The sequence below is a fragment of the Oryctolagus cuniculus genome, chromosome 3 (genome assembly GCF_051225735.1).
Source record: "Oryctolagus cuniculus isolate XC-2025 breed Fujian yellow rabbit chromosome 3, ASM5122573v1, whole genome shotgun sequence".
In the NCBI taxonomy this organism is placed as follows: Eukaryota; Metazoa; Chordata; class Mammalia; order Lagomorpha; family Leporidae; genus Oryctolagus; species Oryctolagus cuniculus.
Genome location: NC_142869.1, coordinates 76,900,249 through 76,924,298, shown reverse-complemented (window position 1 = coordinate 76,924,298; position 24,050 = coordinate 76,900,249). Strand labels below are relative to the sequence as shown.

The window sequence follows — 24,050 nt, the reverse complement described above, 5'->3', positions numbered from 1 at the left end:
CAAATATGCCACCAACATATTTACTCTATAAATCTACAATCTTGGTTCCTCAATCATTTAACCTTGGTTCCTAATCATTTTAAATCATTTTACAATTGACATTCCATTCACACACAGTGTGTACCAACAGGTATAATTGTATAATTCTATCATCCTATGTTTAGGATGATGTGAGAACACATAGTTAATGATAACCTAGGGAGAGGGGAAACCCTGTGGTTATGAAAGGAATCTTCAGAAAAATGATCAGGCGATATTCAGGGCCCAACATAAGAAGAGATAGTCACTGCTAGAGTTAAATCTGGACTCTGCACATGGCCTTGAGGCTAATATTTACATTCATCATGGTTGTTTCATCTCTAAATAACACTACAAGCATCTTCTTCAATTTCCTGCCTTCTACAATAATGCTTCAAAGCTTAACCTGTAAACATGAATGTTTTACATGGATATGATTTCACAGTCTCCAAAATAACTATATTCAATTGTGCAGTCAGCAAAGTCTGAACCCACTTTAACAAACAATTACAAGAAGCTTGGCAGCCCTGATGCTCACACCGAGGTGAGCACTCCCAGCCCTAAGTCAACTTGGCATATTACTCAGGGAGAGTATTCAATGCCACGACTGGGTCTTAGCATGGCGAAAGAATCAGCTACTGAAAAAGAGTCCATCTGAAAAACATCTTGGGGATAAGAATCCCAATGTTTTCAAAGCAAGCTTCTGCACTTTATTTCTCTGTTTTTTCTTTCATGACATCAGAATAGCAGAATTTCCTTTGCACGACTTTTAAAAAGTGATTAAATTAGGTAAACTAAGCAGCGCCTATAGTGCTGCCTCACACTGAGCATACCCCTTGCAATGACTGTTATCCCTGACATGGTTCAATTTGCTAACATAGCAAAGAAACAGAGGCAGAACCAGTTTAAATGTCATTTGTGCTATCACACAGTGAAAACTCCTAGACTGACTTCAAATTCACATGCAGAGCACAGAAGAATCCACGATCTAGAGAAAAATGTATTTTGAAACTTAATTTTGGAGGTCAGAGTTGCTTAGGACAATTTCATAATCTTATAATTAACTAAAAATAGCTTTTTGTAAGCTAAGGGATCTGAGTAACAGCCTCAGTTTGATCTGGACATCTATGCTTCATTCCTTAGACTTCACAACAAACCTTCAAATTGCAAAATTCACTGGAGTAATTAAGATTTTTAATTGGAGATAAAGGTATACAATTCACAAAATGCATTTAATTAGCCCTCAGACCACTCACTTATCCAACAAGTAATTTCCAAAAACAATTGTAGAATTGAGTAACACAGAATTTGCTAAAATGGAATCATATCTTAAAGAAAAAAATAGCTAAAACTACGCTAAATTGTAAGTGTGTTCTGATCAGGTGATGTTCTTACCTCTCGGCTTTACCCTGATTCCTTTTAATGCATCACTTCTTTCTTTCACGTTTTCAAGCTTTTTTTTATTAATTATACAAATCATTAGTATCAAAAGGCAATATAATAGTTTCAAGAATAGCTTCACACACTATCTGCATATTTAATCAACTGCCTCTAAATTTTTAATCATTTGAGTGCAGGTTCTTGTCTTGAAGCTTAACTTGATAACAAACCTACCAACTGGTAGAACTAATTGGCACAGAATCTGTCAATAATTCATAAGGAACAGAAAAAAAATAATGCATGTTGGGAAGGTATAAGATCAACAGCCAGTTATTCCTGGCTTGGTTCTGCAAATTCATGGTGCACTGGTGACATCCACTGGCTGTCCCTTAACATAGTTCTAATTCTTTGGATTTATAGGACAGAACTTGAAAAAAATCATTAAGCTTCACATATGCCTTCCATAATATTAATTTTAGTTGGATTAACCAATACTACATTACATTTAGTGCATCAATATTCTAACATTTAAAACCTTGAAATTCAATAATACATGAGAAACATTCCATTTATGCTGTGTTAGAACAATTCCAATAGAGATCTTCACCATTGCAAGCTTGAGAGAAAACAACTGCAGTGCAGTGAGAGGAAAAAGCCTCTTCACTGGCTCTGTGACCAGTGAAACAAGATTCTGCCATTTTTCACAACAGGAATCTGGTGAATTGATTTGCTTGCTAATTTTGAAAATTGTGAAGCATTTAGAAAAGACAGTCACTGATAGGAATAGTCATGTGTGCTAAGTTCGTGATTCTCAAAGTTTGGTAAGCATCAGAATCATCCGAATGCTTATTACAAATACAGATTTGAGGGCCCCAGTTCAGAGTGATGACAGATTCTTTGAAAAAAGTTTTTGATGCATTTGAATAACAAATCATGCTTTCAGTAACACTGCACTAAGATTGAATCTCATGTTCAGTACTCATATCTTAAAATTCCAAACAGAATGCAAATACAGTGTTTTAGGCACCTTATTGCAAGCAACATGAACATTTATCAGAGGGATAAATTCTTCACAAATAATGTCTTTAGCATTCTTCCATTTCCAAAAATTTCACCATCAAATTAATAAAAATATATTTTAAAGGAGAAAACATATCCTCACATCTTCCATGCAGTGTACATAAGATAGGAATAATATATGATTGCTTATAAGTCAAATGTCCAGAAAAGAATGAGACTAAATGGATGTGAGATTGTTAATATAAAATGTCCAAGTAAAATGTATAATTTATTTTCACCGTAAATATAATTTTGTTGCCAATGTTGTATTTGTTACGGGTTGTAAGATTATAGACGATTTTTTGCTAATGTCTAATTTTTCAGTAATGAAGATACACCATTTAAGATGTTTATTTTATGTAAACATACACTGCAAATTCTTGGGAAAACCATGGTTGTAAAGAAAGCACTCAATGGAGCATTCAGCAGTATTGATGATATTTAACCAATCATGATCAAATCTCTAAGCCCCACAACTAAGCTTTCAAAGAACCAGAAACCTCATGGATGATTTGAGTTATTACACAAAGAGGTTGGGTATTTACTTGGAAGCCTTGATTTAATAACTTCAAGTTAATAATTGTGATATGGAGTAAAGAACAATTTTGAAAAGCACCAAGAAGCTAAGATACACAAGGGCAAGAAAGCACAAAGGCTAAGCTATTTTCAATGAGAAACCAAAGAAAAGGTGTTATAGGGATGGGGTCATCAAATGGTAAGAGCAGGAGAGACAGCATCTAGCACTTAGAAGAGAGAAAAACTATTTCCCATTTTTTGGAGGGATGAAAAATCTACCAGGTAGATTGTAATTCCAGGTAAATTACTTTCTTTTACCATAGTAAAATGTTACAATATTTAACAGACAGCAACAAGAAAGTAGTGCCCTTTTAGAAAATATGCTCAAACAACCTTCAGACGCCCCAGGACTTGTGTAGTAGTCATGTATGTCTAAGATAACGCTGCTGGAAGAGGACTCAGGAGTTTGATGCTGAAGCCACTTTGTAATCTTTACCAGTCAGTCCTTCGGGATAAAACGTGGGAGCTAGCCTAGCCTCGGAAGATAAAAACAGGTCTCTTTTAATGAAAAATTTCTAGGTTCTTTGAGTTACGAGGACTACGGCTTACGGAGACAGCCTAAATTTAGACTTCTTTCCTGAAGGAACAGGCGAGATTTTACCCAGATGTGTATTCTTTGTCCATTGATAGTTAATGGGGAATTATTATGAATCCATATGTTTTGTCAGAAGAGCAATGTGCTTAGATTGAGCTAATAGGTTGGATGGACAAGAATGCAGATATGTATTTTTCTAGAAAAGAATATCAGTTCACATTAAAAAAATAACCAAAAGTAGTGAAATGTAGGAAATTGGAGAGTATAAAAAGACTTAAATGATTTTTTTCCTATGTAGAGATTCCCTTTTTTCCCTAAAATGAAGGTTTTTTTAATGGTAGAAAGTATACTAATTCATAAATACTGCATAGAAAAATGACCAAATGAAATATAAATTCATCCCAATATCTCACTGATTTCATATGATGGGGTGAGTGAGTTCAACTCTATCTACTATATTTTTTTGTGAACATTCTTCCAGCATTTGTACACACACACTCACATACATAGCCACCCATCCATGACATACTTCTCAAAAATTGTAGGAATTTTCTCATATCAGTATATGTAGATTATGACAGCCTATTATGATTCAGAGTAATCCCCTATTGAAAAGTATTTGTTGTTTTAAAATTATTTGTTATTATAAAGGATGCTATAGGCAGCATCTACTTCCATTTCCATTCCATTTCTTACAAAGCTCCCAGAGTGAACTTGTCCAAATATAAATCCTGTTTCATCATTTTTACTTGCTTTTTTATAACCCAATAATGACTTTTCATTACCCTTAGAATTACACCCAAACTCCTTTACATGGCTAGAAAAGGCCCATAGAATCTGAATGTTACCTGTGCCAATGTCTTCACTAGTATGTGCAACAACCCCTCCTTACCCAACTTACTCAGTGATGATGGATCTTCCTTTTGTTTTTCAGATATTTCATTTTATTTTTTGTCTTGGAGTTTTCATACATATTTTCTTATGGCTTGGAAAGTTATTAACTCACACAGCTCTCACATGGCCAGATCTTTTTAACTGTTGTCTCCCTTTAAACGGCATGATCCTAAGAGTAGGATATCTTATCTAACATACAATTGCCATTCTCTTGCTTTTGTTATTAGTTCCTTTAGAGTAACTTTTAAATATCTTAAAAATGCTTGCTATGGTTTACCAGAATGTAAATTTCATAAACTCAGTGAATGTGCCTTACTATACATTAGTGTTTTATAGTCAAATATAAAATTAACAAAATATCCACTGTGTGAATGAGTTATTGAACAAATGAATAAATGAATCAATTTATTTTCTTAGAATAAATTTCTAGTAACAGAATTTCTGGCTAAAAGACAATCCATATAATCTATTTTTAAAATACTATATTTGAAAGACAGAGAGAGGGAGGGTTCCCATCTTCTGGTTTACTCACCAAAAAATGGCTAGGGCTGAACCAGGGCCAGAGTCATGAATCGGGGACACAGCTAGGTTTCCCACAAAGGTGGCGAGAGTCAGTACATAGCCCATAACTGCTGCATCCCGGGTTCTGCACTGGCAGGAGGCTGCTATCAGGAGCAGAATCAGGTATAGAACCGAGGAACTTTGATATCGGATTTCTGAAGTGCCGATTATCCATCATAACTTAAAAATGGATTGTTTTCTAATTCCATGAAGTGTCTTAATTCTTTTTTCTATTTTTTTCCATTTTAAAGAGCTAGGAATTTGCTCAGTGGCACCTGAGTACAATTAATTTCATGTTATTGAAATTCAAAGCATGGTCCCAGATAATGAAGGCTGTAGCTGTATATATATATATATATACACACACATATATATAGAGAGAGAGATACATATATATATATATATATTATATATATAGTCTGTTTACTTTCTCAAAGGCCATCTTCTCAGTTCCAGGCTTCTACCGTCTTACTAGGCCCTTTGTGTCACTCTCCAAACGCTATATATATATATATATATATATATATATATATATATAGCAATAAGCACCATTTGATCTGTTTGCTAAAAACATTTTATCAAATGCATCAAATGGGTCATCTGCCATCTCCTCACCCTTGGTACTCTGGACAGTCATATTTTAACCTTGCATTCTATCACAGAAGCCCTGGTCTCAGCTCTCATCGATAAAATACTTAGAGGCTAATCTCCTAGGCATCCTCCAATCATCCACCTAGCCACAAAACCGTGTATAGAAGGGATCCAGATTTCTGATTCTCAGGAAAGCCCAAGTGACCACCTTTTCCTCAATTTCACCTAAACTATGACTTTCTCCTTTGGTTAGGCCACTTCCACTTGTTGTAGTATAGAAAGATAGAAAGATCATTCCACCTCTTTGGACAATGTAGATGGTGACATCCTTCAATAGTCCCAACAGATAAGCTTTTCCTATCTCCCTTGAGGTTGATAGGTGACAAATGTGTAAGGTGGCACAGCTGTGTACGATCATGATGTTCGTCTCTGCTTCCTGAAGTCAGGACAGGAAAAGGAGCTTTCTTCTCTGTAGATCCCTCAGCAACAACAACAGAAACCAGTCAAGTCAGCTGATTTACACAACGACCATATCATTCTATTATAAAATCATTTTTGTCACTCTTGCTTAACAATGCATTTTAATTAATTTTTGTAGTGACAATCCATCATTTTCTAAGTGTTCCTGTATATTTATTCTTCTAGAAAATGTTAAAAACATTACTTCCAGAGAAAAGCTATGCTAGGATTTATTAACTGTTGTATAGATTTCATAGATTTGGAGTCCTTAGACACTAGCGATTTTTTAAAACAGAATTGAAAAGATACTTTATTATTGACCCAGGAAAATGTGATAGGAATTCTTATGTATTTCTACTGGATTAAATGTGAAAGTAAATTTTAAATGAGCTTTAGTTCATCATAAATTTTCAATGGAGGAAAACAAAGTAGGAAAGGAGGGAAACTGAAGTCATCATGATCATGATCAAGTGAATGACCAAGGGTACATTTGAATACTGATTCTAATGTGAGATCTATCCATATCTACCTATGCACACATCTTCACTGTTGGAACAACTGGCCAACATGACTTCATCTACAGAGTTTTTTTCTCTCCCTTTTCCTTCCCTCCTTCCATTCTTCCTTCCTTTATTTTTTGTATAGTTTAATCTTTCCTTTCCTCTGTTAAATTTACAATCACATTTACAAAGGCCAGGTGTCATTTTCTCAAAGGTATCTAAACAGGAATCTCAGTTTCAGGAGGTCAAGAAGTGATTCCATGTTCTTTGCAAATTCTGCTTCTTCTCATCATAGTGTGAATTCATTTAACACATCTTTATTGAGCACTTAATAACATCCTTAGGCATTTTCCTGACTTCTGAGGTAACAATTGTGAACAAGATAACCTTTCTTTGCCAGGAACTTATATTTGGTAGGGATAACAAAAATTAAGAAGTAATTTATTAGAGTATGATGAATGCTACTGAAGAAAAGCTGGAAGGGCAACTCATCCTAACTTGTAGTCAAGGAAATTGTTCTAAAGAAAGTGGTGTGTTACATAAAGCTCTGAAAGGTTAAAAGAGTTAACGGGATCAGAAATAAGTGTAAAGGATTACAATTACATTGAAGATAAAGGGAACTAACCATATGTGTCAAGGCCATAGTTAAAGAAACACATTTCAGAATAGAATCTTTTCTGGAAAATAGAATGTAAAGGAGAGTGGCTAAGGTGATCTTGAAAATTCAAAGGCCAAAACATGGAAAAACCTTGTGAAAATGATGGGAAGAATATACTTTTTCCAATGGTAATGTGGCGCCATAGAAGCCTTCAGGTAAGAGAGTACTATGATGAGATGAGTATTTGGAGAGATCTTTTTGCATTAGAGCGAAGGAGGAAGTGGAGATGATTCAAAGAGTCTTCTATCATTGTCTAGAGAAGAATGTGGCCCAGACTTATGTAATGGCAACATAGGTGGAGAGCAGTACCTAGCTGTGACAACGATACAGAGCATGGTGCTCTCTGGATGTGGAAGGCGGTCACCCACAGAAATGTGGAGTTTTATATAATTATAAAGTGTAGCAAGAGAGATTTTGACAAAGTAGCTGAACACATAGATCTAAAGTTCTGGAAGATGTGCAGGTTTACAAGCCACTTAAGATATACCACATAAGATGGTATTTAGGGCCATTAGTATAAAATAGAGTCTACAGGTGTAGAATAAAATGAGAAAGGAATTAAGCCCAGGATATAGCTAAGCATAATAATATTCAATAGGTGAGTAGGGAAGGTAAATTCCATAAAGGAGATTGAGAGTAGGCGTCCTGAAGGACAGGAAGAATATGAACACCCTGTTGGCATGGAAACCGAAGGAACAGGGGGGTTCAGGAGAGATTAGTCAATGGCACCAAAATTGCTAAAAGGGCAAATAAGAAAAGTCTAAAAAGTTATCTTTTATACAGCTTCACAGTTTCTTTAGGGTTGAATTGGTAGTACAGAGATGGTGATGTATAGGTAGGTGAAGGAAAACATGAGGTCTGAGTTAAAAGTTTTTGGTAAGGCAATCAAAGAGTGATTTTTAAAATATATATTATTACAGAAAGTGCAATTTAGGAGCAGGTGGGTAAGATGCCCACATACTGCCATCAGAGTGCCTGAGTTTGATCCCTAACTTCATCTCCTGACTCCAGCTTCCTGCCAGCGCAGACTTTGGGAGGTACCAGTGATGGCTCGAGTAACTTGGTTCCCACCACCCTTGTGGGAGACCTGGATTGTAATCCCGGCTTCTAGTTCCAGCACTGGCTCAGTTCTAGCTGTTGTGAGCATTTGGGGAATGAACCATTGGGTAAGAACTCCCTTCCTCTTGCTATAGGTCTCTGTCTTTATCTCATGTAAATTTATATATAAACTATGAGTAGTGTATAAAAAAGTACAAATACATGCTAGCTGAGGGCAACCTGTCTATGCTAATGTATACATTGGTTTTAGTTTCTGTTAAACTTTGTCCATCTGGAAGACCAATGATAAAATCATAATTTCTGTTACTTGGTCTTGCAGTTTGGATTTCCTATTCCTGCCAAACTTTCAGTTGCCTGTGTTCCACCTTTACATACCACCTGAATCTTGAGGTGCAAGATGACTTTTCATAACTTTTTTTTTTTTTGTAACACCACTCCCCTTGGGCATTTTTTATGTGCAAGGACTATCATTTCTCATTTCTCAGGTGTGGAAAGATGAAAGGTGGTTAAATTATAGTACTACATAGTAAACATCCTTAAAAATGTGGACCCAGTACCCCTGTTCTTAAGAACGTTTTTGCCACTTAGTCTGTTTACTTTCTCAAAGGCCATCTTCTCACTTCCAGTCTTCTACCATCTTATTAGGCCCTTTGATTTACTCTCCAAATATCTCCCTTCTTCACCTCTGTGTCCTAATTCTTAACTTCCTATGCAAAGTATTCTGTAATTATTTTCATTACCATCAAGACTTAAGACCTCATCTACAAATAAAAGCAGTTATTGCTCTAAGAATTCTGATGACATGTGGCCGCCCCTGTGGCATAGTGGGTAAAGCTGCCATTTGCAGTACTGGTATCTCAAATGGGCATTGGCTGCTCCACTTCTGATCCAGCTCTCTGCTTATGCCCTGGGAAAGAAGTGGAAGATGGCCCAAGTGCTTGAGCCCCTGCATCCACGAGGGAGACCTGGAAGAAGCTCCTGGCTTCAGATCAACCCAGCTTCGACCATTGTGGCCATTTGGGGAGTGAACCAGTAGATGGGAAGACCTCTCTTCTCTCTCTGCCTCTGCCTCTCTGTAACTCTGCCTCTCAAATAAATAAATCTTTTTTTTTTAATTCTGGTGTTAAAATCAACAATTTTCACCCATATAAATATTAATCCTCTTGGTCTCTTTGCTTCTCAATGATCCCTCTTATCTGTTACCTTATGATAGCCCTGCAGAGGTTCCCTCTGGAATATCTCTTCCATGTCCATGGCTCCAGAGCAGGTTCTTCTGTTTGCTGCCAAGATTATTTCAATAGCTCCTTGCTGGGTGATCGTCTTTTGGTTTCCTTCCCCAATTTTATCATGTGCAGGGCAGAGGCAAAAAGCTAAATAAAGTCCATTCATGGTTTCAGCCAGGCAAAAATTTAATGGGCAAAACATTGAAGTACCTCACTATAGTTTTCCTTAAATATAAACTGCTTTGCTTAGCATTAAAGCTCTCCTTAATGCAGCAGGAATTTGCCTTTCCAGTCTCATTTGCCATAACTCTCCTCTTTTGTTTTAATTCCCTCCATATTTCACTTACAATAAAGTTATCATTCGCTGAAAAACTCTTAAATTCAATTGGTGCCCTTTCCACATTGCCAAAGCATTTCCCCTCCCCTTTGATGACAGCACACAGTCCTTTCTCCAGGGCTTTGTAAATCTAACTCCTACAGATCTTCCAGGAACCTACTTTATTCCTTCCATCTTTCAGCAAGTGTAATCAGTATCCCTCTCTCATTGTATTTGTAGCATAACACTTACACAGTCTGCCTTCTAAGATAGACAGTTGTATATCTACACTACTATTCCACTTTGCATCTCCAAAAGTGCATTTCATATGATAGGCACACAATACTTGTGAGAGTGAAGTTAACAAGCACGTCAGGAAAGATCATCATCTGCAGCTCCCAATTTCTAACATTAAAAGAGCTTCTGACGTGAGCAAGAGCTACTGAGCATATAAGCAACCATACAGGTGTGTGAACCAGAGGTTTATTAATTTCTTAGGGATGTACCAATCACGTAGGGAGTTTCTTCATCTTCCCTACCCAGCCATGCATTACTCAATTTTTCACGCTGTCCAAGCAAGTTCTCTAAAATGAGTTTCAAACCTTCTATATTTTCCATCCTATCTACCATTGTGATTTTGGGGAAGAGCTCTAGAGTGCAAGAACCCGAAATCACATTTCATCTTCTTAAACAGAAAAGAAGCCTGGGAGTCTATAGTATTTGGCACAGGTGTACTCAGTAGAGTTCTCCACACAGTCCATACAGATGGACTGGTCAGCACTCCGCTGTAGTGTTCTTGGTTACTTCTATAAAAGCAGCCTTGCATGAAAGACTATACCAAGGGCAGAAGCATAATATATAATGTGCAATGTCACATTCTTGGCAAGAAGGGCAAATCAGAAGTAGCACAGTGAAGGCACTCAATGGAAGGGGGATGTGGAGGCCCTGGGAAATGAAGGCCCTAAGCACATAATCACTAGTGCAAGAAAAATGCCTATCAATTAAGATTCTAGGCAAGTCACTTCATATGAATGATATACTTCACTGCCAAGACAACTCAAGGAAGGGTGATGATGGTGGTGGCAGTGGTGATCTCCTCTATAGAGGTGAAGAAACTAATTTGTCCAAGGCTACATAGTTACTGAGTAATGGGATAGAATTCAAATCCATCAAGAAAGACGGCAGAGCTACGATCTTACCTCCAGCTTCTAATGCTGTATGTAATACATGGAGTTGAATTAGAAAGTGATGAATTATTTATACTTACAAAGGATATTGGCATGGCAAAGAACTACTCATATGATAAACCAAATGCAGACACAAATATTTATGATGGTTAGAAATTCACTTGGGGGATCTCTGCAGTGTATTTTAGGTGACTATTCTTATGTGCTCAGCCAATAGGTCAGCCTTTCTTTTCTGTAAATCTTTAACTTGTGGCCTCAGAAATATATTGTTAGAAACATTATGAGCAGCTTCTCAATTATGAGCATGCCTAAACATCACAGAGGGTAAAAGTGTAAGAGCAGAGATTGGCACAACTCGATGCATCCCATCAAAGGTAGACAGAGGTTTGGTTCATTCAGTGTTCAATGAGGGTTACAAGAACCTTGCACCTCGAGCAAATTATTGTATCCCACTGGCAGTTTGGGCAACTTTGTGAATCATTCATCCGGTTCCCTGTAGAAGACAGAAAACTGGACACCTTACAGGATCAACAGTAACACAGCCAGGAGATACGGCAGGTAAAAAATAGAGCAGGGTTTCTGCCTAGGTTTGTCACGTACACATATACTCTCACAGTTATGGTTCTATATAATTAATTTGCTTAGGAGTTCTATGTATTTATTGTATACATTTAAAGATATTCTGTGCAGTGAAGCCTGGGCGACACCGGGCTACTGAAGAAAGAGGTCCACGGCACAGCAAAGATTCACAATCCTTGGCAGTAGAGAGGACAGCTTTCTAAATGGTGAAGTCGGCTTGGGGCACCAAGCCTCAGTCGCTCAGTCCCCAGTGCCAATCTTTCCTCTTTGGAGAAGCTGTTATCCATGGAAGTCTGACATCACCATCAGAATATGACCACCATGTGTGGAAGTTCCAATGTTGGTTTTCAAAAGCCAGAGACAATAGGTAACTCTGATGAACTGATGCTGACCAACTTAGAACAAAACAAATATCTCCATATAAACTAATCAAACCAGTCAGGGTTTATACTGTTATACAAATGAAGCAAGTAATTATTCTGAATGGAAACATTCCTATTAATTATTTCCTGTTTGACTGGATCTTCTAGATGTTTCAAAGAATTACCTAATGTTTCAATACTCATAGAACGAAAAAAGAATAACATGGACCAAGTGGTCTGCTGAGTTCTTTCATTCTGGTAGAGTGAAACTCCCATATGTGAACAAAACTGAAAGAAAACAGAGCTTACTTATTCAATTCCCCATTCAAGATGGTGCGAAGTAACAGAATATAGCCAAGTCCAGTTGCAAAACAATCTAAAGGTTATTCACATTTTTCTAAGGAATGCATTTTAATGCTGTAATTAATGGTGATGTGTCTAACATTCTCAGAGTTATTGCCATATTGGACTTATACACACATACATGAGATCCTTTTTTTCAGAAAGAATCAGTAAAACAGTGACTTCCAGCCTTCAACCTTTCTTCAATAATTTTTTTGATTCATGCTTTAAGACCAAAATAAGAAATTATATACAAAATTTAGGTCCCACAATAAAAAGTTAGATTATGAATGTTAGAGAAGCAAGTAACAAAGACAAGCACAAATTGGTAAGTTGCTGAGAATTTAGTATTTAAAATATTTCATTTTCAGACTCTGCCTATTTAAACTAGGTACAAAATAAGAAAATGCATTCCATTTCAAGACACAAACCATTTTTATAAATTGGAAATAAATCAGAAATACTCTGGGCCATTCTGAGAGGTTGAATGGGGCAAATGTGTTTATCTCCTCTGGGTCCATTTAGAAGCCATAAGTGGGGCTGGTGCCGTGGCTCAATAGGCTAATCCTCCGCCTTGCGGTGCCAGCACACCAGGTTCTAGTCCCGGTCAGGGTGCCAGATTCTGTCCCGGTTGCCCCTCTTCCAGGACAGCTCTCTGCTGTGGCCAGGGAGTGCAGTGGAGGAGGATGGCCCAAGTGCTTGGGCCCTGCACCCGCATGGGAAACCAGGAGAAGCACCTGGCTCCTGCCTTCGGATCAGCGCGGTGTGCCGGCCGCAGCGGCCATTGGAGGGTGAACCAACGGCAAAAGAAGACCTTTCTCTCTGTCTCTCTCTCTCTCTCTCACTGTCCACTCTGCCTGTTAAAAAAAAAAAAAAAAAAAAAAAAGTGTCCTCCAAGTCTTGTGGATACCATACTGGAAGTTTATAATAGAAAAATGTTTCAAGTTTCAGTGTTTAAGAATTGGGTTTTCCTTGGTTGAAAATCAACTTAATATTTTAAAATTCAATAATTATTTTCAGTGATAACTGATTTTATTAGCATTTTCTGAATTTTTCATGTTTTATTTTTTTTAAAGATTTATTTATTTATTTATTTAAAAAAGCAGTTACAGAAAGAAGGAAAGACAGAAAGCTTCCATCCGCTGGTTCACTTTCCAAATGGCCCTAAGTGTCCAGACTCGAGCTAGGCCAAAGCCAGGAGACAGAAGCGCTTTCCAGGTTTCCCATATGGATGCAGGGGCCCAACTACCCAGGGCATCTTGTGTTGTTTTCCCAGGGGTATTAACAGGGAGCTGGATTGGAAGTGCAGCAGCTGGAACTCCAAACTAGTGCCCATATGGGATGCCAGTGATGCAGGCAGCAACTTAACTCACTACCCCACTATGCTTGGCCCTTTATATGCTTTATTATCAACAGTTTATGGCTTTGGCTTAAAAGCCAGAAGTATGCATTTTGAAGTAATATATTTTTTAAAGATTTATTTATTTAGTTGAAAGAGTTACACAGAGAGAAGGAGAGGCAGAGAGAGAGAGATAGAGAAGTCTCCCACCCACTGGTTCACTCCCCATTGGCTACAATGATCAGAGCTGTGCAGATCTGGAGCCTGGAGCCAGCAGCTTCTTCCAGGTCTCCCACACAGGTGCAGGGGTCTAAAGGACTTGGGCCATCTTCTACTGCTTTCCCATGCCATAGTAGAGAGCTGGATTAGAAGTGGAGCAGCTGGGACTCAAACCAGCACTCATATGGGATGCCGGTACTGCAGGTGGTGGCTTTACTCACTATGCCACAGTGTCAGCCCCTGAAGTAATATTTAAAAAAAAAAAAAAAAAAAAACTTTTTAAAATTTCCCATGTTATTGCTATAAAGGGCAGTTAGAGGAGATAAACAGTATTTTGTATGACTTTAATGCTTATTTCATGTTTGCTTTTTCTATTTTTTTAGAAAAATGAATACCCTCACCACAATACAATGGAAACAGTCATCACAACCTCAAAATTTCCCAGCTGATCTCACAGAAGTAAGAAGGAAATGACTGTTAAAGCTTTCAAAATGTGTGGCTTCCATATTGGAGCTGCCATAGTAAGAAACTGAAAAGCAGCTAGGCAATAAGAAAACAAGGAGTTATCTATGAGGATCTTTCTAGATTTTGAATATTTCATTTCACCTGTTTTGATTGGGTTAATGTTCTGTTACTGACTGTCTAAAGTGTTCTGAAAGTCAGAATATGGGGCAAATATGAGCTATCCAAGATGACAATGTTGTGCTGTCATAGATTACATGCTAAACCTATGTTCCAGTAGGCAGAATACCAGTATAGATTTCATAGTATAGTAATTCAATAATGTAATAAATTTATCCATAACAACTCTATATATCTCAAAATAATTTTAATACACTATGTAAAAATATGCTATTTGAAGATTATAATAAATCAGAAGATACATAATTTGAAGTAGTTTAGTTTTATTAACAAGTTGTGGATAGCTCCTTTTAATTGATAACTCAAGTTTTTCTCACTGTTCTTAATAATAAAAAACAGTATAATTAAAGCTCAGTCTGTAAATAATTCATTTTTAATCCCATTATTGTTTCCTAGTTTGTATTTTAAAGTTATAATATTATATAGTAGAGAAGGAAAGATTGATGTACATCTGTATGCATATTTGAAAAAAGTATAGTAATGTAAAATAACACAAGAACACATCAAGCCAATTTTTTCCTAAAGTTTAATTTTTAACTAATGAACTTTAAATGATGAATATAATGTCAATCCAAGTCTTTGCTTATTTGCAATGTATAACTCTTTCTTGTAACTTGAGATGAAATACATTCTTTTCCCCATGGTTAACATTTTCACCCTTATTTATGGTCTCTCTCTTAATTTTCTTCTTGAGTTCTTTTTCCTTCAATAGTTTCACAAGTCACTTCTGATTTGGTTAAAGAGCCATCCTAGCACAATAATGCTTCAACTTGCAAGGAAGAACACCCTTATTGAGTTGATAGAACTCCACCAGTTGAATTAGATCTGTAAATCTTGTGTGGCCATCATCCAGTGTATGGAACATTGCACCATCATCTTCAATCTGCAGGAGGAAAATCAACAAACTGGTCAAGATTTGGTCAAATTACCCAGAACAATCCTATGTCATTGCACAATTTTTCTCCATGCCCTACCATGCCAAAATTGATAAGTTCATATAACTGAATGATAGTGAAAAGAATACTGTGGCATGTCCAGTTCTTTTAGGTAACATCAATTGCATTTAAAAGAAATATAATCTGTTCCTCATTTAAAGCAGTGTGATTCCACTTTACTGACCTGTAATTATGCCAACATTCTGTGTAGTTTGGGTAGTATGACTATTTTGAGTCAATGAGCGTTGAGAAAGCCGTAGTACCCAGTGTAAAAGTAAACAGAAGATTTTAATGCTTCCACTTACAAAAATTAATTTCCATTTCTAAGTGTGGTCTACTTAACAGCCTCACTTAGTGTATTTAAAATGAATATTCACATAATTTCCATCAGCAAATTGATTCTGACACAATCAAATATTACATTAATGGAATGTCAATTGTCTTCTTTTTGGCAGTGAAGTCATCTGGCATTAAACAACTCACACTTGCTGGGGACATTGACCACATACTCAATGAAGTAAGGAGGATATTTTTACACCCTTTCGATAAGCACAAAAAAAAAAAAGCAATTCAAAAGGATGCATGAACAATTTAGTAATCTTAAGAAACCCTATCATGAAAGTAGACTGAATCTTCCATATTACCTGGTTCCAATATGCACTTCACATACATACACGCACACGCACACACACACACACACACACACAACAGTGGCAGCAGCAGCGGCAAAAGCAACAAAATCCCACAGCAAACTGTGGCACCAGAAGCAGAATTACAGAACATTTTAAAATGTGCTCAGAATAGTTTCAATGTTCACCAGTTTCATAGCACCTGTGTTTTTATCCATAATGATTAAAAACAAAACAATGAAAAATCAATTTTGAGAAAATGGAAGAGAAAGAGCTTTAAAATAATGTTTTCTAAAGAACCATTAGTAGAATTCAGGAGAACGTATCTTTAGTGGCCTTTTAACAATAGGTGGCATGGGGTCTATACAATATTGCTAAATCATATTTCATGGAAAAAAGAAAATTTAATTTTTACAATTCCTGTATTTCTTATATTAATTCAGGCTCATAAAACCATTTCTGCCAAACTTAACTTTAGTCAAAGCACAAGCTTCCAAATTATATTTAATAAAAAGGAACAAAAGAAAACTAAAGTTTCCAAAAGCTTATGCATTAAGATCATCTCTAATATACAAATGTGAAATCACAAATTACTTACTGGTATAATTTGAAAGTGCTTTATTTTTTGTCCATGACTCATTGATAGTACAAAAGTTTTGGGGTTACTCTGACTATCCCGTACCAAGAAAACTCTAAAAAGAGAGAAGGAATTTCAATATGTTTTTACATTTACTCATGGGTTTCACAGAATTATAGTGTATAACACATCCAGAAAGCATATTCATAAATTATAGTTGGGGATCCTTAATTGTGGGTGCAATGGGTAAGATTACCCAAGTTGGTAAATGATATGGTATAATGCATAATATAATCTTATACTTTAATACTGGCTTGGGTGCTGATACAGTTTCAATAGGACAAACATACAGCCCATTTGTCAGACTGTTTGCTCCCAAAAATCAATATAAAAATATGCTGGCATCAGTAATTAGTACTATGTCCCTTTTCCACAGGAAAATTGGATACTCACATATAGCTTTACTCACAGACTAAGATATTAGCATATTGTTATTTTAACTTCTGGGTCACATTAGGCCCCCATTTAAAGAGATGATTATTTAGAATAAATTCACTTTATTTTATCCTTTCCTGTACACTGGATACTCTTTCTTCATTTAAGTCTGACTTTCACAGTTACATACACAACACAAAGTAAGAAAAGAATACATTCTGAACAATCAATCTTGAGATCATTTATTGTTTAAACACAAATGTTTTAAGTAAAAGAAACACCCAAATTACATGCATTTTAGTCTGGAAGAATGCAGTGGAAAAGCCTCTCTGATGTCAGGCTAGACAAATCAGACACAGCCTAAGGATCTAAGAGAAAAAGGCTGCCAGACACATATTCTTATTTACTGGCAAGGCAGCATAAAATCAGTCTTGTACTAATTGTTGGCAAACACACTTTGTAAATGGTCCCCACTGGTGACTCTGGTACTAATCTCACTGTGCCTAGGCAGAGAGGAAGCCAAATTTGAAGGATCACAGATGTCTGAAGAAATTACCCATTTCCTTTGTGCTGTGTTAGATTCTGACATTGCACCACTAGGAGTTGGGACAAAGGACATTTCACTGGGAAATTAATCTGCAATTCTCTCCCCATTCCCAAACAGAACATCACTACCACCTAGTGGACCACTTGACACCATCTTTCCAAAGAAATGCCATTAAGAAATAAAAATTTAAAAAGTTGTGTTATTCTTTGGATAATTATTCAGTTCAGTTTACAAAAACAGGGCTCAGAAATAAAGGAAATTAGAATCCTACAAACATTTTAATAATTCTTTGTGATTTCTTTTCTTGGTCTCAATAGATTGTAGTTATGCTCTTGTTCAAATTTATAACCAAAAAGACTGCACTCCGTGGAGAGAAGCATATTAAAATCTTCTCTTATTTAGAGTCTAGTGAAATGCTGACTTGCTATTAATAATCTTCCATGTGAAGATGCATTTTTATCCAAATGTCAGTATTAAATCACTTCAAAACCTTGTCATCATCTTAAGCTAACCTTTGAAGATAAAAGATCCCATCATCACTTATTTAAATTGATATTGGTTTTACTTCTCATCCAAACCTCAATAAAACCTCCCATCTTTGTTCTGCACACAGGAAGGAAATTTAGCAGGCTTTACAGAAAGTTTCTGAAACACTGAGAAATTTGAGAAAGAAATTAATTTTTCAGATTATAAATATTCCATTTTGTATTCATTTATGTTACTTTATAAATTTGTGTTAAAATTCAGACAAAAGACTGGGGAGGTGCTGTGGTGTAGTAGGCTAAGCTTCTGCCTTCATTGCTGGCATCCCATATGGACACTGGTTCATGTCCCTGTTGCTACTTTTCTGATCCAGCTCTCTGCTGGGCTGAGAAAACAGTGGAAGATGGCCTAGATGCATGGGCCCCTGCACCCACATGGGAAACCTGGAAGGGGATCCTGGCTTCTGGCTTTGGATTGGCCCCACTCCTGCCATTGCGGTTATTTGGAAGAGTGAATCAGCAGATGGAAGACCTTTCTCTCTGTTTCTCTCTCTCTCTGCATGTAACTCTACCTCTCAAATAAATAAATAAAATCTTTTAAAAAAATAAAAGACAACAGGGATGTAGACAGAAAAAAATGTTTATGTGTGTGTATAGCTTTTTACTTTATACACTCTGCAACTCTGCCTAAAAAAAAATGTAAGATAAGGTCATGATATAAACCATACTTTAGTCTTTAATTATATGTTTAACTCAAAATGGTGACATCCAAAAACAAGTTCAGTTTTCCCCCACCAATTAATATCTGAGAAGCCAGAATTGGCACAGAATTGTGATACTGGTTAAGAACAAAGCATCCTATTCTGCTATTTGGTCACTTATACACAAATACTAGTTACATACTATGTACAGGTATTACAAAGATACTGCTAGAATAAAATGGCACCACCCTTATAGAAAAAAAGCTCTTTTGTATTACAGTAAGCCAAAATCAAAACCTCTTTGGGTATGTTGTGTTGAATAAATAATTACTATCTGTAGAATAGATGTGAATCACTATCTTTGAGATTAAAAATACCAAACATACCCATCTACAAGTCCTTGCTGAATAATCAGTCGCTGAGCTTCATCTCTAGAAATTTTGTGGTGAAACCAGGGTTGGGAGCGGTGGATAGCTGAAGAAATAAAATGGATGAATGCAAAGCTTTGTTTGAAGTGATAACAATTTCATTGCATGCACTTTCTACAATATCCACTTAGTGACTACATGTAAAGGTCCATCTATCAGTTCAGTCACAAAACTGTTAACAGACATACCCATGTTTGCGGCACTGCTCTGCGAAGAAGCAGTGGGGCTACCATGGACGCCAAGGCGTAAACATCCTTTTTTCTGTGCAAAGAAGAGGAAACAAATTTCAACTTTTTGGGTAAAGCAAGCTCAAATTATAAATGTTTTGAGGAAAATGAAGCTCTGTGTACCCTCCAAGCAAGTCCTTCTTCGACTGCAACTGAAAGGGCTTCTGTGGGATTTTCGATAACTCTGCTTTTCTGACCTGAGAAGTCCATTGCTACCAGAGAATTCTCTGATATACTCCTCTGGAAAAAGAAAACACATTTGAACCATGAACAAGTTTTTTAAAATTTTCTTTTATTTATTTATATATTTATTTATTCTAGAATGGGATTCCAAAAGTGGCAATAAATCAAAAAGTTAATATATTATATTCAAGATAAAATGGTGCTGTAAAACATTTTGATTTAATAAATTACAGTTATTTGTCAAGATAATTGAACTAAGCACCGAAAAATAGTTTAAAAGCTTTCCAGGAAGGCATGTCTTTCTTATGGAACAACCTTATCTTCATATTCTCTGGCACAACAGGAAGACTGAAACAGGAATGGCCATTCTGAAGGTTGAAAATAGCCATTACTTCTGAATTAATCTATTAAGCTTTGATATATATCAATTACTAATTAAAAGTCAAATCCACCTATTTATGGATTTATGAATCAAGATGTACAAAAACTATGTTAGACTGACATATAATATCTCTTTAGAAATAGTACTCTTGTTTCATAACAGGGCAAATTAGAATATATTTAAAAAGTTTATCTCATCAACCTTCATCTTACTTAGAATATAACATTTGTGTGTAATAATTTGATTATTCTATATTGAGATTTCTATGATTTAATATACGAACATTTTTGTTTTTTAAAGATGTATTTACTTAAAAGGCAGAATGACAGAGAAAGAGGGAGAGAGAGTGAACTGGTTAACTCCTCAAATGCCTGCAACAGCTGGAGCTAGGGCAGACCAAAGCCAGAAGCCAAGGACTCCATCAGGATCTCTTTGTGACTGGTAGACACTCAAGGACTTGAGCTATCATTTAGGGCCTTCCAGGGTGCACATTAGCAGGAAGCTGGATCAGAAATGGAGCTGGGACTCCATCCCAGGCACTCTTATATGGGATGTGGGTCCCCCCGGGAGCAATGGCTTACACCCCTCTGCTACCAGTGCCTCCCCCAGAACACTTTTTCATCTTGTGAGGATATGACCAAATGAGAGTTGAAAAATAAGTCTAAATGATGAAAGAAATGACACAGATGAATACATTTTTAAACAAATATGATTTAAAGAAATAATGAAGTCATTGTTTTATTGCTCATTACATTTTGTATTCACATTCTCAAAGGAAAGTAAAATATCCAGAACCTGGGTCTTATTTTTTTGTTTGTTTGGGGCACTACTTGACAATCATGTTTTATAAAGTATAACAATGTACATTAAGTCATGAATACTAAAAATAAAAAAGGCAAACGTCAAAATTACTGGTCAGGATTCTCACTCAGTCTATATAATATGAAGAGGAATTAAAAATCCTCAAAAGGAAAAAAAAAAACATGGGAAATATTTAACAGTTATTTTCCACCAATTCATTGAGGACCAAAACCAAAACTGGAGCTACAATGGTGAAGTATGAACCATCCTGCATTAGGGAACGCGGGGCTTAAACTGACTTATATCTACATGGATTCAGTCATTTCTAGATTGGTCAAACAGACTGTTGTCAAATGTAGGCTTCAAACAAAGCTTTACACACACATACACACAAAGAAATTTAGGGGTCCGTTATCGCTGCATCACACATCCCACTTACTAGCATTTCTTATTTTCTCTTCAAACCATGCTGGAGTGGCCCACAATCTTATTACGGTTCATCTATATTTCTAGAGATCTGGCGTGCAATCTTTCATTTGTTACAGGAGCTTTTATAACTGACAGCTGCTCTTTCCAGACAGATGCTGTCTCTGTAATCTCTATTTGCTGTCACACCTTAGTTTGCCCTTCTCACCCCATGATCTTCTGTGCTGGGCTGTGGACTAGTTGGATACACTTTTGCTTTGCCGACATTAATGAAAAGCGTCCACCTGCCCCAACCACAGAGTAACTAGCCTCAGTCGTAATGATCGCTTTATCCTTATAATATCTCTACCTCCACATGCCAAGATGGATTCTGCAATCGCAAGTCCCTGATAACATAAAAACACTGTTAGGAAAGAAAAATAAACATAATCAGTCATTCCTTTTTTTAGGTTTCATTCAGTACAGGAAGCCAAAATGTAAAACAAGATCTGTATTCTATAATTATGTGACATAGTAGGGAGACTGCACTACAAATAGGAAATATTTTCATTTGTTACATTAACACCACTAAAGAGAAAACACGGAAATAAAGCAACTGTTTTCTACTGAATGGCAGGTGGTGGATGAAAAATTAATAGTTTACCTTTGGTGGACAAAGAAATGGAAGTAAAGCGGAGTCTGACTTAAACTCAAAAGGTCATCGTCAGCTCAATTTCTTTCTCATAGGAAAGTAATTTGGTTGGACTTCAGAACTGGTTGTATTTCTCAAATATTTGTCCCTTTTATCAGCTCTTTCTTCTTAGGGGAATAGTAGAGCAGACCTTAAAAAAGGGTCCGTGATTTTGGTGGCCTGGCTTTCTCTCTAAGAAGAGGCCTGGATATATCCTGGGTTATCCGGGCCATACCATGAGGTTAGATACACTCACTCTTAGGTTTGCCAGTAAAATGTTGACCTTGGGGGCTCCTAGTAGCCACACACTCTGTCATCCTATTTGAAGGGTCTAGAATTTCCCCAAATACTGCTTCATACAGAGGCCCGGGACACCAGAGATGTAACGTTCTCTAGAGATTATGAAACCATCTCTCTTTGTTCACACTGCATGGTGCCAATGGCTTGACCATGGTGTCACAGACAGCTTGTGGTAAAGGCAGTAAAATATATTACCTATCTAGGGTTCTGTATGTAGCAGAGTCGGGGGATACAGGAAAGAAACTGCAGTTTAGAATCTCTAGTCCAGGGTCAACAGTGAAGGAGAAAGCATGAGTGGCCTTTTCCCAGCACCCAACTTGCAGCTATGGGGCCATGTTAACAGCACCCCAGCCAGGGCCATACTAACAATTGCTGCTTGTCAACGAACACTGTTTTCTCTCCATGGAAGAAAATGTCTTTGACTTTCTGAAATTGCTGCTGCTGATCCTCATTTTCAAGGCTGATCATCATGGCTGTTATGTGCTATAGAGAACATAGCTCATTACCGTATGTCTTTCTCTTCTCCCTTCTCAAAATAAACAGCTAGAAAAATTTAGAAGTGAATATTGTTCCTTTAAAAACATCACTAAAATAGATGAACTTTCTGTGTTGCTCACTGAAAATGGCCTCTGATGAGTGACAACAGAGGCAGGTGGGGAGAACTGGGATCTATTAGGTCACCACTTCTTCCATGTAGAAAAGTACAGATTGTCCAGACAGCAAAGCAAACACAAACACCTCACAGAACAGGGGCATTATTGTGAACAGTGGAGGTATGATTCTCAACCTCTGCCCCCTTTGATCATAAAAATGCCCATAGAGGTCAGGTCCTTACCACAAAGGCACCAGACCCTTTTCTGCTATAATCCCGACTCCAGTTAGATTCATTCAGTTAGTGTCTTCCAGTACTTGGTGTTGAGCAAAGCCACATCAACCCAGCTCTCAAACACATCTGACCAACAGCAGATCCCTTTCCATGGAAAACAGCAAGAATAACACCATACCTGTATGCTAATGACAGTGATGATAATGGAAGGTACTCCATTTAGAAATTTTTTCCTATGAATTAAGAGGAGACTAAACAATAATTGCCTCCAAATACTTGGCTGTGATTAATAAGCTCATCTTAACAACATTAGACTCTAAAAGAAATTTGGAGGGATTTAGGAAAGGATTAAGATAATAAAATGCATTATTCTTTTTATATACATATGGATTGAAAGATAAGTAAGCTGACAAATTATAAAAAAATTCACTTTACAGAGACTGCTTTTATAAAAATTCATCACATTTCCTAGTTTCTGATTTTAGGGTTTAAACATAATATGATATGAAGATGAGAAGTTATTCTTCCATAACTTAAAGCAACATAACTACAAAATTGGAGTTATTTTTCTCTCTAGTCTATCAGTCTTCATAATCAACATTATTTCATGCCTCATTCCTAGAACTGAGCATTTCATCTGCTACATTACATGTGGGATAAATGCACCTTCCTTGGTCACAGCCATGAAGAGCATATTTTTAACCTAAGTGGAAATGCAGTTTTCAAAAATACACATGAACTGATTTGTAACACAGGCACATACATATGAATTCCCATAATACTCAATATTAAGGAGTGCAGCAAAAAGAGTGGAACATAAACTTTTAGTTCATAAATAAATTTTTTGTGTTAATGCAAAGGAAATTAAAATTAGATCCGAAAGAAGGGAAAAGATGTGTCAGTGTGTGTCTGCAAATAAATATCCAAGTTACATTTAGCATAAATCTGAGAAGCAGTGCTGGAGTTAATGTAATGTATGACCTATATTTGGCTTGCAGTTTT

General features: G+C 36.6%; 1 protein-coding gene across 9 annotated transcripts in view; it reads right to left on the bottom strand.

The window, feature by feature from the left end:
* Positions 1-14,745: 14,745 nt before the first annotated feature.
* GRB14 (growth factor receptor bound protein 14) overlaps positions 14,746-24,050 on the bottom strand; it is a 128,291-nt gene continuing 118,986 nt past the window's right edge. For 4 of the 9 annotated variants that reach the window (XM_008258679.5, XM_070070757.2, XM_089329104.1 and 1 more), the window contains 5 exons: positions 19,584-19,700; positions 19,422-19,494; positions 19,192-19,279; positions 16,662-16,755; positions 14,746-15,382 (listed from right to left, as the gene is read on the bottom strand). In XM_008258679.5, the coding sequence (XP_008256901.1) occupies positions 15,236-15,382; positions 16,662-16,755; positions 19,192-19,279; positions 19,422-19,494; positions 19,584-19,700 (519 nt within the window). In that variant the 3' untranslated portion in view covers positions 14,746-15,235. Of the gene's footprint in view, positions 15,383-16,661; positions 16,756-19,191; positions 19,280-19,421; positions 19,495-19,583; positions 19,701-24,050 lie in introns of those variants that run through there. The other 5 variants (XM_089329105.1, XM_089329106.1, XM_089329108.1 and 2 more) reach the window with 3 other exon arrangements.